Here is a 14,328-nt window from a genome sequence, read left to right as displayed (position 1 = left end):
GAATGGCTAATATATCCGTGGCGGGTGTATACACCCGAAATGTTGGTGAACAACGTCGTTCACAGACCTATTGCATTGGCTGTGCAGCACAGCTGATGCACAATTTATCTGCAGATATATTTGTCAAGGTTGAATTGAGGTTTGAGGGGGCCTAGGGGTAACAAAGTTGTGGATACCCCCTCCATTAAAATGGCCTCTTGCCTTGCGTCCTCCCTCTCCCACATCTATGCTGCACAGTACACCTACCCCTTCCCACTCCCCTGAGTAAACCCCTCTGGCTTCTGTGGCAGCAGGCTTTCAGATCTGCGCTCTGCATGTACTGACTGCATACGGGGCAGAGCAGCAGCTCCCGAGTTCGCTTATCAGTGGCACAGAAGCCACATAACGATGAGGACTAGGGAACCGCTGTCTGCACTGTATGCAGTTAGTGCATGCAGAATGTAGAGCCGCAGCAGGTCCTTCCGGGAACAGGTGACACCTTCTCTCGCCAATTGGCCTGTGTGAGTGCCCCCCCTTTAATCCGTCCCTGATATTGGTGCATCTGCTTGTGTGTACACTTGCTGCAAAGACTGACATCCAGCCTTCCCAGCTGGATGACAGTAACCGACATATTGAGCAGCTGATCGATAAGTGTATATGCTTACCTGAATTGGCTGCTCTGTCGGTCCGCCGTCAAGTCACTTATTGTGTGTACCCAGTCTTAAGGGGGGTACTCACGGTGCGATCGCTGCTTAAAATCTAAGCAATCTGACTAGATTGCTTAGATTTTAAGCATGATCGCTCCGTGTGTACCCCCCACAGCGATAGCGATGCGCAGCCCCGCGCATCGCTATCGCTGGTGCTATATTGGCCTGCATGCAGAAATGAGCCATGAATTAAGCGCCCTTCCCCCCCCCCCCCCCCCTTCCCGTCTCCCCCCGCACGCTCAGCACACATCCGCTGTGCAGAGCGGTGGGAGAGATGTGTGCTGAGCGGTTCGCTCAGCACATGTCTCTCCCACATCGGCCCATGAATACGGGCCTTTACAAGCACACGAGAAATAATTGAATTTCCCTTTTGAAACACGTCTTTGAGTACTTGCATTATTGGAGTCTCTATTTTATCTTCTCGTGAGAGGATAAATGAAGCTGGATGAAGAGCTTGGTGTGTTAAACTGGGTGCACACTTATACAGATTATGCGATTCACAACTTCTTGTTGAGATATTTATAAGAGTGTTCATGTACCTGCGATCTTGTTTTATCACAACAGAGATTGCATCTGACAATTTAGTTTTAAGTTTATTCTAATATTTCTGCAACGTGTTTGTACAAAATCTGGATGTGTGTGTGCACAATTTGTCCAGTGCTTCTGGGAATGCTCCAGCAGCAGCATAGCCAGATATGTAGCATGTGTACAATATTTTCTGCAGGTGGTTTTAAGAGATGAGGATCACAAGGTAGATTGTAGCAATGTGCACGCATGAATCTGCATGTTCGTCAGGACTTTATATAGTGAAATTGTAAGAAACCTTGTGTCTCAGGCATGATTGTAAAAGTGACCCAGTTTAAGTTAATGCCCTGGATGAGTGTTCAATACATGATGAGTAATTATAAAATGTTGATTTTATAGAATTCTATCGTAATGCTCAAAATTCACTTCTGACTTCCTCAGAAATGCAAAAACAGTTGTAGAAATTAGGTTTGCATACACCGTTATGAGCATATATTCTATATCATGGACCTGTCAATTGGTTACTTTTCATAAAGTTCTCATTTACAGTCAATCTGCTACATATACATACACACGGGATGTAGTTAGGTGACCAGCGTTCGGGAGACCACTGGTCACAATACCGATGCCAGGATCCCTCCCCCTAACAATTCCGATAGTCAGCATGCCGACTAGCAGGGACTATTCCCACTCGTGGGTGTCCACGACGCCCATAGAGTGGGAATAGAACCTGTGTCGAGCGCAGCGTAGCGAGTGCAGCGAGGCCGCAAAGGGATCCCGGCGATGGTATGGTGACTGGAGGTGACCTGGCCACCGGTCACACATACCCAACGCATACACACTCACGGCCTTTGTTCCTTATGCTAGGCATACAGCAGCAATAAAATTTCTGTCAGACCGACAGGCATGCTATCTGCCACTGCAGATATTTGGACATATACTGTGAGATCTCTCACAGTGTGTCACCTTATATCGGTGCTCTACCACCGGGGAGGAAACCTTTCCCTGTTGCTTCCCATGTGAAGGAACAAGGGGAATGTCTGTCGGTCAGCAACGGTAGGGCATACACTGCCTGCTGCGGCTGACCGGACACTATGAAAATATCACATTGGAAGGACACGCTGGGTGTTCATGCATTCCCGTTCGATCAAGATTTTCAGATCGGTCAGCTGCATGCATGCTACAGATACTCATATATGCCCAGCATTAATGATGTTTCTAGGGGATCCCAGGGTCTTGAAAACCCCATGGCTTCCTACACTGTGTACAGGCCAATGTTACAGCACTTTGTAATTTACACTACATTCTCTGATTCACTAAATAAATGTGTTACCTACGAAAACCTCAACATTGTCACACTTCAGATTTGCAGTCCTAGCAATATGACCATTTCTAATCCTTTTCTAAAGTTACATTATATCAACTTCACAGTGAACTGTAAAAAACAAACAAACTATGCTTAAACGGAGTATAACGTGGTAAAGGCAAAGTAAAAATATGTAAGTTTTAATTGTAGTTGTGAACCTTTAATAAAGTAATTAATAAGTACACTGAGATTTCTTTATAATGTGCTGCAGAGGAGTTAATGAACTATTCTTGTTTTCCAATCAAACAGCCTTTTTGACAATGTTTTGTTTTGCCTAATTCCAGGACACAGCCTAACGGCGAAGATTAAACGTCTGGATTAGACTCTGGGAGGGAGTCGTTCTTCAGAAGCAGCTCCTTGCCAGCACAAGAGGAAAGAGAGATGTGAGAGATGATTGGGATGTAATCGTGTTGTGGTGGCAATCTGTTAAGGAGCCTAGATCGGTGTGCAGAGAAGCAATGGGAATTGGAGGCCATGGTAACCTGACATAAATGGCAGGCTGGAGGCGATCTCACCTCTTTGCATCCTACTTTTATTGCCTTGTACTGTGCTGTTGCTGCTGCACCCGAGAGGGACATTACATTTCTGCACTGTGCAGTCAGAGGACAGTGATCAAGCAGTTTAGGTGAATTCTGCAAGCAGGTGGGGTGTTTGGCCTCACCATGATTCACCTATGGAAACTTGTTCGGCACATGCGACAGCTGGAACTTCACCGCTTGATCCTGCTACTGATTGCCTTCAGCTTGGCCTCCATGTGCTTTTTGGCTTACTATGTAACCAACAGCCCTAAAATCAAGGAGCCCCCTCCTCCACCTTTTAGCGACTGCAGTAGCCAGCAGAGAATTGTTGTTCAGCCCCAGGCCAGCTGGCGGCTAGCCAGATCTGTGGACACTTCTCGCACTGAGCCAGTGGTGCTTGTATTTGTGGAGAGCATATACTCTCAGCTTGGACAGGAAATCGTGGCCATCTTGGAATCGGGTCGATTCAGGTACAGGACAGAAATCGCTCCCGGGAAGGGAGATATGCCGACTTTGACCGATAAAGACAGAGGTCGTTACGCTCTGATAATTTATGAGAACATCCTTAAGTATGTCAATTTAGATGCATGGAACCGTGAACTGCTAGACAAATACTGTGTTGAATATGGGGTTGGTATCATCGGTTTCTTCAAAGCAAATGAGAATAGCTTACTAAGTGCACAGCTCAAAGGCTTCCCACTCTTCCTACATTCCAATTTGGGACTGAGGGACTACCACATTAACCCAAATGCTCCACTTCTGTATGTTACGAGAGCTAATGAGGTGGATCAAGGTCCTCTTCCCGGAGATGACTGGACGGTATTCCAGTCTAACCACAGCACGTATGAACCTGTACTGTTGGCCAGCACCAAGTCTTCTGAATCAATCCCGCACCTTGCGACACACAAAGCACTTCATGCCACTGTGGTGCAGGATTTGGGTCTTCATGATGGAATCCAAAGGGTACTGTTTGGCAATAACCTTAACTTTTGGCTGCACAAACTTATTTTTGTTGATGCCATTGCGTACTTAACTGGCAAACGACTTTGCCTCACACTTGACCGATACATTTTGGTTGACATTGATGATATATTTGTTGGCAAAGAAGGAACACGAATGAAAGTTTCCGATGTAGAGGTAAGTCCTCTTAAAAGGTGGCACCTTGTAAGGTGATACACATCTCTCATTACCTCTGACATGGTGAATAAAGCATAAAATGTATGAGAATGTAAATAAGAACTAGTACTTAGATTTACTTCCTTTGTACCTAGTGGAGACTAAATGCTAGAGCGAATAAATGCTATAACTATTACCTAGAAATATAGATGTTGCTGCAGGTAACCCACTGGGATCAGAGGTTGTGCATCCTCATAGATATTTTTGTGACCTGTTTTATCAGTGGAAAGTATGAATACTTGTCTTCTATGTGTTTTTATAATAATAATAATAATAATACTTTATTGTCATCAATAGTTCAATGAACAATCAACGAAACTAAAAAGCAAGCATATACAGAGACCATAAGAACAGAACTATGTGTTTTTATGCACTAGGTTTCCCTCTTGTCCCAGTATAGTTCACCTTTGGCAAAAGAAACCCTGCAGTGTCCTTTCACTTTTTAATTATTGCAAATTCTACATTGTCTTTATATCCATGATCTTTCTAAATTCGACACTGTCATCTGACTCATGCTTCTGTGTGAGATGTTAAGTCTTTGTCAAGGGAGGAAGAATTGAAAAAGACATCTCATGCAGACACCCTTTGTAACTTAATTTACCAGTTCAGCTAACCACTAATCTTTTGGCTACAGAAGCCTAATTATTCACCTTCTATCATGGAAACTTTATCCATCCAGAACCCCCAAATCATATGATTGCAATCTTCTTATAATAATCTCTGTATTAGGCATTATGCTGTTACAAGATTTCATGCTTTGCATGTTTTTGTCGAAGGACCTTCAAGCAGTTGTCGGTGAAATGCTCTTTGGTTGTGTGTTAACACCTTACACTCCTCTCAGAAAGCTGTTTATAGATTGGGGCAATACAGCACACTCCTGCCAAAGATAGCGCTTGCTTTAAAATGAATGGTCATCACAGGCTCCTCATCACATTTTCTGATAATAGTCTGTTCGGTATATGACATGGAAGCTGCTAAAGGTGGTAAAATAAATCTGCAAGTATACTGTTGTTGATTTGAAGGAGCTGTTGGTGATCTCAGCCAGTGGCCAGTCATATGGGATCAGCTTTTATTGCTGTGCCCACAAAATGGGATTATACAGAGTTTGTTTTAGATGTGCTTGCAGAGTCAGAGCCCTTCTTCATATCTATTTCTAATGTTTTGTTTTTTGGGGTGGGAGTGGGGGGGGGGGGGGGGGTGAGGTGAGACTAGACCAACCCATGACCAATCGGATTATTGGAATATTCATAACAGCACATATTTAGGATTTTTATTTTGGCTGATCCCAGTTCTTTTGGGAGATGGTCTTTAATAGTGAAGTGAGGGCTGCATGTAAAAAGGTTCAGTATAAATATGTGGAAAGTAGAAAAGAGACTGGAAGGCAACGGTATCCTAGTAGCTGACATTTCAGAGAACGGCTTTTGCTTTCTGACAGACATATACTGGAGTAAACAGATTAAACAGAGTAGCATTTGAGGGATATAGTCTTTTTGTTTCCTCCTAGTGAAATCTGAAATGTAACTTTACTGGTGAGTTGGGTGCTCAGCATATCCTGCTTAATCTCTTACTAATGAAGTACCCACAACTCAGCGTTGCCCTGTTGCGTTGGGTATGGTATGCCGTTGGCCAGGATCCCGGCCTCCAGGATGCCGGCAGGGGGCTGCGCTCGCCTTGCTGTGCTCACCACAGGTTCTGTTCCCACTCTATGGGTGTTATGGACACCCATGAGTTGGAATAGCCTCTGTTAGCCGGGATTCTGGCTGTAGGCATGTTCAGTGGTCGGGATTCCAGCGTCGGTATCCTGACTGCCAGGATCCCGACTGCCGTTACGCATCCCGCAATGCATCCCGGCCTGTTGCCCAGTCACTTTCTATCAGTTGAGTGTCACTACAAAGCCTGCTCCTGTATATCTAAGTGAGGGGGAGTTAGGAGAATTTGCTAGACTTCGGTGACTTTAATATGAAACTGATATATCCAGTTTCAACCCTGTTATGTTGCTGGTGCATTTTTTTTTAAAATCAATTTAGGGGGGACTTTAATCTGTTTAGAAGGCAGCCCACACGCTGCAGTTAACTGGGATCTTGTTTTCAAGCCTGAGCAGGCTTAAAAAGAATCCACCAATAAATGGCCTGTTTTTGGGTGCTGCGACCGTGTTAACACACAGGTCTGGGAATTTATCCTGGATTATGTGTTAATGCCCGTTAACAGTTAGTTTACTGGGTGAGAGAGAGTCTCTCCTTGAATAGCACCCGGCGTTAAAGCCTGGGGATACCACCCGTTTTCACCCCTAGTAAATTAACAGGGCTGATTGATTTCCCCCTAAATATGTTAACCATACCCTCCTATGCAGCAGGGGGGGAGGAGTTTCTCTGACTGCACAGACAGGCAGTGACTGACAGCCTAGCAGACTTGCTTTGCAGAAATGCACATTTTTAAATTGGTTGATTCATACTCGGGGGTAAAGCTTTTGATCATCACATCAGTGTAGTTTTGTTAAGTATTACATCAGAATGCTTTTTAGCAGACCTGCAGTGTAATGTCATGTTAAGGCTCAACTATGTATTCTGTCTTGATATCTCATATCTGATAGTTAGGGTTCCCATGTGTGGGCATATTCTGTTTGGAATTCCATTTAGTCTTTTGTCTTTGATGGCATTTATTGTCTAGATAGCTTCCAGTGGTGGCTCCAGATGTGTTGCTGCAGCGCAGTCCAAAATTCAAATAGTGGAGTCACAGCGACTGCCCTCCAAATGCTGCCAAACATCACCGTCCGGAACTCACTGGCAGTAGATGTGTCTCCCCTGTTTGAAATTTAGGCTGCGCTGCAGCCCCACCTCTGATGGCTTCTATTTTTACATTTGTGTCTGCCGAAAGATATTTTCACAAAAGTGGTATTGGCGGCTACAGCAACAAACACCTGCAATATAAATAGATCCTCTAGTAAGTATCCATATATTGTCAATATGTATAGACTTCCTTGTAAGGGTTCTGTAAATAGACTTCTACCCCCTCTGTGTTTTATGTCTGGGAATTGTACAGCTCCAGTGGAGATTGTCAGCTAGACGCACTCTGCAGCAGATGAGTACTGAAGTTGGTCATAAAATGGCAATAGCTGCACCTTTTAAAACTCCCAAATGTAAAGTATATTACATCAATAATTTGTCTTAAATGGAGGCGATTGGATAATTGCACATTAAAGTCTGTGATGTGGATGAGAAAGGGAGAGCTTTTTCTTATTGAACACTTAGCTGGAGTGAACCTTTTAACATTCGGCATTTTGAGCTGTCCAACCAACTAATTGATTTTTCTCCTGACTCATAAGCTGCCTTTGCTGCTTTAACCCCAATAGTATTTCTCTGGGGTCTGTTTGTAAAGCCTTCTCCTGTAAAGCATGAAGAAGATGGCTGTACAGGGTTGCACTGCTCTTAATAAAGCCTTTGGTGGGGACGTTCCCCCTGGTGGTCACAGTTTTATGTTTTCCTGGCTTCTTTGGGTGCTGTTTAGCACAGGGGTCACTCAGAATGTCTCCACCATGAGCTCAGAGGTGGCATTTGTTAATATCTCCTCTGACAGGTAGGTAGTTGTGTATATAATCTTGATTGTGCCGTGGTCTGGCACAAAATTGGTTAAATTTGGAGGTTTTGTTTTTTTTCATTGGAAGCCTAAAACAAAGAAAAACTGAATAAGTAAAATAAATGCACGGAATTACTATAAATGAGTGGGAGCAACCGTCACATAAGTAAATGGATTTCACTTCAGACCCTGCAGGATTTGCACATAAGAAGGATTTTAATTTTCCTCAGGCGTGAAGTTCCGATGCCCCGAGATGACTGCTCCTTTTATGTCATTTCAAGGACTTTTTATTTTTTTCTACATCTATCCCCTTCTTTTTAGTATAGTCTCTGAGAGCTGGCAGAGGCTATATCCACAGGAGGCATCTTCCATGTCTGCGTTATAGGGGCGAGGTGCTGATTCTGCTATTCATGCTCTGTCTGGTGTAGGGATTTAGGGTGGAGGAGTTGGATCTGTCAGCGGGGTGTCCGTATGACAGCTTGTCAGTCAGCTCAGTGTATCTTCCCTGTGTCCTGAGCATCGGTGGTGGTATCGGGATTTATTCTGCCATCATCTTGTTGTATTGGATTCACTCAGCTAGAAGTTTGATCCCAGAGATAAGATGTAAGATTATAATTTGGGTGCACTTGATATAGAATGCAGGTAGCTTTTTCTGTCTTGAGAAAATGTCATGAAATTACATTTTTTGTGTGTGCATCATTTGTTCTTTCACATGTATCTTCCCTCGTGACAAATCTGTGCTTCTGAATTGAGGTAGTGCAGTTGGTGAATTGTGGTGAAGTAATTGTTAAATATTTGCTGGAGACCCAGAAATTGGTAACATCAGAACAGTGGAGAAACCATTTACCTGCCTGTCCATCTTTTTCACGTAGTCTGGGTTTTTTCTTTTCTTTTTCCTCCCTCATATGTATTTTGTTTCCTCTAAGATTCCAATGTGATGATCAGATTTCTAGAATTTCTTCCCCCAGTAATGCCACTTTTTTTTCTTTTCTTTTTTCTAAATCCACCCCTTTCTGTTGCCATACTGCATCTTTCCTAATTCCTTTTCCCCACCACCTCTGTAGGTGCTACATGCAGTATACAGCATCTGGCCATATGTTCATTTTATCATTTTCCCACCCAAATGCAGTTTCAGACATGTCCCATGTAGGGGATTAGAGGTTTCTATTTATATTTTGGCTTTTCTTTCTGTCATTATTTAACATGGATAATATATTTTTACACTTGACAGGTGTAAAGTACAAGAAATCGACAAACGGGTGGATGTGTTTTATTCTAATAATACACGCACATTCTTAAAATGCCCAGACGTTATAAAGAACAGAAAGGTAAAGCAGATGGCTAAAAGCTTAAATAGTTTCCACTTTAATACTGATTTTAAGATTTTATTATTATTTTTTTTTTTTTTTTAAAGAAGAATAAATTATCCTATTGATAAGGGGTCTATTTTATTGGGTACACATACTCAATGTATATACCTAGTTACACAATCACAATACATTGGCTCAATGCATAAACTCATGTAAATCTGGTATCGAGATTCAGTTCAGATGAAACGCCAAAATGGGTAAGAAATGTGAACTATGTGACTGTGGAATGATTGTTGGTGCCAGTCTCTACAGTTTACAGAGAATGGTGCACAAATTAAAATTAATAAAAAAAATAAAAATAAAAAAAAAACAGTACTGTGGGAAACTCACCTTGTTAATGAGTGGCTAGAGGAGAGTGACAGACAAGTTGGCAGTACAGCTATAGTAACTCCAATAGCAATACATTAGTAGTGTTCACTCTAGTGTGAGCGGCAGGCAGGGCCCAGTCAGCGGAAATAGTGCACTTTTACACGCCCATAAAGGTAGCTGGCTGTCCAGGAAGAGGGGGGGGGGGGGGGGTCGTGACCTTGTCATTGTCACAGAGGGCACACTGCATCAGCAGGACACCACTATAGGGACAGGGAACATTTTGTCAATGAATGTGCAACTGACAAATCTGCAGCAACTACATGATCCTATCATGTCAATATGGCCAAGGATCTCTAAGGAATGTCTCCAGTACTTTGTTGAATCCATGTCGCAAGCAATTCTATTCTATTGGCAAGAGGGGTCCTACCCAGTACTAGAAAGGTGCATCTAATGTGGGTCATACATCTAAATGGCTTTTTCAATGCACCAATCAGCGGATTATTATGGATTCTGCTAAATCTGTCTTATTAAAAATCCCTGACTCGCAAATTCTGATAATTTTTGGGTCAGAATTGTTGAATATAGGATTTCCATCAGGTTGGATTTTGCTAATCCCCGACCCCAGCATGAGGGGAAGAGGGAAGTGCTCTGATACTATCCTTATATACGAGTCCCTTAAGAAAGGTGCTATTGAATGCATGCGGATATTTTCCAGAAACAATAACTTTTTATGGTTATATTTTAGTGTTGCCACTGGCAGTCCTTAAGGTTTGATAGCTCTGTCTCCAGAGCCAAGACTAGCTCCAGAACCCACCTGGTCCAGATACTTTTCACAAACTCCATAGTCCTTTTACCTTTTATTTAAGTAAACATAGCTTGTTTAATGTAATTGTTACCTTTTGTTATTGGATATAAATTTAAGCTAAAGACCTCTAAATGAAATGCTAAATTATAGTAACAGAAATTTGTTCAGCTATAGAAGCTAAGCAAGCTCTGCAGCCCTAAAGATATATATATATATATATATATATACAGTCATGTGGCCGGCACTCCTGTTCCAGATAACTGCTCCCGGTGCCCTCACAAAGGGAAGTGTAGACAAGAGGTGTAGTGCGGCACTCAGGAAGTAAAAAGCCGTAGACGAATTGGTATCAACGTTTCAATCTTATTAGATTGTCTTCAGGATACAAGTGTAGTGCGGCACTCAGGAAGTAAAAAGCCGTAGACGAATTGGTATCAACGTTTCAATCTTATTAGATTGTCTTCAGGATACAAGTATAACTTGTATCCTGAAGACAATCTAATAAGATTGAAACGTTGATATCAATTCGTCTACGGCTTTTTACTTCCTGAGTGCCGCACTACACCTCTTGTGTGTGTGTGTGTGTGTATATATATATATATATATATATATATATATATATTATTTTTTTTCCATTTACAGAAATGGAAAAAAAAGGTACTGACTTTTCAAGTTATTCAGAGTTGATGGAAAACTCTAAGTGCATAATCTAAATATACAATTTTTTTTTTTAACATTCGCAGTAAAACCCTGTAGCATGATTTAAGAAAGGGTGTTTCCCTCTGCAGCTGTATTTGAATATAAAAATATCCAGTGGGTGTAATGAATAAACTTGTATATTACACCATGTGAGCGTGTTAATGCACTTCTGTACTGGCGAGACTTTGGGTTAGCATTTTTGTTATGAAGTGTTGGGGCATTTTATGCCATCCTATGTGCACTATCTGCGTATATGTTATCCCCAGTTTATAATGGATTTTTCATTGTGCTCGGAATTCTACCCATGATCCAGAGACATTGCTCATAGTTTCGTTAGTTTCTGGCTAAATTGGCGCCTGTGTGTGTTTGTAGTAAGCAAGTTACTCCTGGAAACTATGGGAGGTACTGGAATGTGGTCCAGCCATCCTCACCTTCTGTTGATTGAAAGCTATTGTCTACCCAAAGAAGACGGGGGTTGGATATGACATGATGGTTATGATGCCGTCAATCAGGAGACTGACAGCGGCACTCCGACTGCCAAAATACAGACGGGTTTCTAAGTGGTCTAATCCTCCCCCCTACCCTACCCCTTTTAGTTGCCTAACCCTCATCCTCCCCTCCCCACACCCTAAGCCTAACCCTCCCCCGCACCCTAACCCTAAGTCTTCCGGGGTTGACTAAACCTAACCCCCCATCCTCGACGTAGTCCTTACCCAGTTCGATGTCTGTACAATCGGGATTCTGGTGTCTGTGTCCTGTCACCTTTCGGGAATCCGCTGTCGGGCTTTTGTTGTGTGGGGGTTCCGCCGCTGGTATGTAGTGCGCCAGAATCTCGACCGCCACGTACACAAAAAAGGGGGAGATGTATCAAGCCTTTAAGAGAGAGAAAGTGAAGTTGCCCGTAGCAAATAATCAGCTTCTCTCTATCACCTACCTTGCAGAGTCTATAAACTGAGACAAATTGTTTACAGGAGACTCTTGTGTGGGTGCATTCTTGTTTATATTCTATTTAGTAGGTGAATATTAAAACATAACGTTTATTAATTGAAGTTTAAGATTAGTATAGACTCCACTGATCCACCAAAGTTAATTGGTCAAGATCATAGACAAAATACAAACATATACAGTTTTAAAAATAAAATTAAAATGTTCTGGTTAGTCTATAACACAGGTTCTCAAACTCGGTCCTCAGGACCCCATGTGGTCCATGTTTTGTAGGTCACCTGTAGATTTTCAAAATGTGACAGTTGGTGATACACAGTGCACCTGCTGGGTGACATGGAAAACGTGAACCGTGTGGGGTCCTGAGGACCGAGTTTGAGAACCACTGGTCTATAATAATAGACTGGTAGGGAGATGTAGACACTATAGTTATACAACTGACTCCTGCCAACCCAGCACAAGCAATGCTTGTTTTAATGGGACGTCATAGGGTCACTGTTGACAGGACTATTTGTATCAAGAGTACAGATCCTAGTCAAAAGATATACATACATATAATTTAAGCTCTCTATGGTATTTTGTAGTTATTTGTTAGTTTTTTAGGCATCTGTGAACTTGACACAGTGCCGTGGAAGAAAATGGTTTGAAGATTTTCAGAAAAGAAAAGAAGAAGAAAAGTGGTGATCCTGCTGTTGGTGTGTAGTCGAGATAGGTCCACAGTTACAACACCAGGTATTCTCTGAGGGTCCCCCCTTCAGGTACTGACCCAGCCCACCACCGCTTTGCTTCCGAGATTGGACTCTGCCAATGAGGTATGGTAGTAAATTGTTGGACACAAATTAGCCGACTCACCAATGAGAGTGCACTTAGTAGAGATGTTTGAGAAGAAGTGAAGTTTCGGAATATTTACCTACTAAATAGAATATAAACAAGAGTGCACCCACACAAGAGTCTTCTGTAAACAATTTGTCTCTAGTTCAGAGGTTCCCAAGCTGTGTGCCGTGGCTCCCTGGGGTGCCTCGGGACACTTGCAGGGGTGCCCTGGGTTGGTGGTCCAGGACCAATTCAAATTATTCATGGTCAATACAATAGGCAAAACCAGTGCTGGTGGCTGCTAGTCATAAAATATGTGGCCAAACAGAAGCAAATCTTGTCCCTCACCACACAACTGACCCTAAGGATAACCTATAAACGCGATCTACTTTATGTAATATTTCTTTCTAAATATCTCAATAAGAAATGTTTGGCCTAGGGGTGCCGTGAAAAAAATTCTGATATTCTAGGGTGCCGTGATTCAAAAAAGTTTGGAAACCACTGCTCTAGTTCTTTTTCTGACTCTGGGTGTTTTTTACCTGTTTTTTAAGACCTGGGACTCAAGTTTCTAAAGTGGGAGGGTCCCTGGGGACGCGCTCCTCATTAGTCCAATCCCTTAGGGGGATTTTTGTATGATTGCCTGAATGATGTAAAGAGGAGGTGGAGCCAGTTTCCCTTCCTCTTTGGCGCCTGGCTGGCTGCTTGCGGTAAGTGAGTGAAGGCTAGTGCGGGTTATGGATGGGTTAAAACGGGGGTGGGGGCACAGCGTCTCTGGGGGGTGCTGGCGATGTGCAGGGATCGGCGTCTTCCATGATCTAGTGGGTAAAGCTGGGCTTTGTGACTGGGGCTTCCCGCGGTGCCATCTGAGACGGTGGCTGCGCTGCCGCTCTTGCTTTGAGGCGTTCAACCCCTCGAAGCAAGAGCGGCAGCGCTGCCACTGCCCCAGTCACAAAGCCCAGCTTTACCCACTAGAACATGGAGGACTCCGATCCCTGCCCGTGTGGTGCGTTCCCTGTCTGTGTCCGCTACGGCCCGGGGGGGGGGGGGGGGGGGGGGAGGCGATTACTGCAATGTGCCTCAGTGCTCGTACCTGGCGCAGTGTGCCTCAGTGCTCGTACCTGGCGCAGTGTGCCTCAGTGCTCGTACCTGGCGCAGTGTGCCTCAGTGCTCGTACCTGGCGCAGTGTGCCTCAGTGCTCGTACCTGGCGCAGTGTGCCTCAGTGCTCGTACCTGGCGCAGTGTGCCTCAGTGCTCGTACCTGGCACAGTGTGCCTCAGTGCTCGTACCTGGCGCAGTGTGTATAACGCGCTCTGCCTGGTGCAGTGTGTATAACGCGCTCTGCCTGGTGCAGTGTGTATAACGCGCTCTGCCTGGTGCAGTGTGTATAACGCGCTCTGCCTGGTGCAGTGTGTATAACGCGCTCTGCCTGGTGCAGTGTGTATAACGCGCTCTGCCTGGTGCAGTGTGTATAACGCGCTCTGCCTGGTGCAGTGTGTATAACGCGCTCTGCCTGGTGCAGTGTGTATAACGTGCTGTACCTGGCGCAAAG

The 14,328-nt window shown here is 43.7% G+C and overlaps 1 protein-coding gene across 1 annotated transcript in view; it reads left to right on the top strand.

The window, feature by feature from the left end:
* NDST2 (N-deacetylase and N-sulfotransferase 2) overlaps positions 1–14,328 on the top strand; it is a 337,717-nt gene that overhangs the window by 174,642 nt on the left and 148,747 nt on the right. The window contains exon 2 of the mRNA XM_063961347.1: positions 2,862–4,232. Within this exon, the coding sequence (XP_063817417.1) occupies positions 3,240–4,232 (993 nt within the window). The 5' untranslated portion in view covers positions 2,862–3,239. The remainder of the gene's footprint in view (positions 1–2,861; positions 4,233–14,328) is intronic.

This window comes from Pseudophryne corroboree, chromosome 3 (assembly GCF_028390025.1).
Source record: "Pseudophryne corroboree isolate aPseCor3 chromosome 3, aPseCor3.hap2, whole genome shotgun sequence".
Classification (NCBI taxonomy): domain Eukaryota; kingdom Metazoa; phylum Chordata; class Amphibia; order Anura; family Myobatrachidae; genus Pseudophryne; species Pseudophryne corroboree.
Note: the sequence above shows the minus strand (reverse complement) of the source record. Positions and strands in the feature narration are given on the sequence as shown.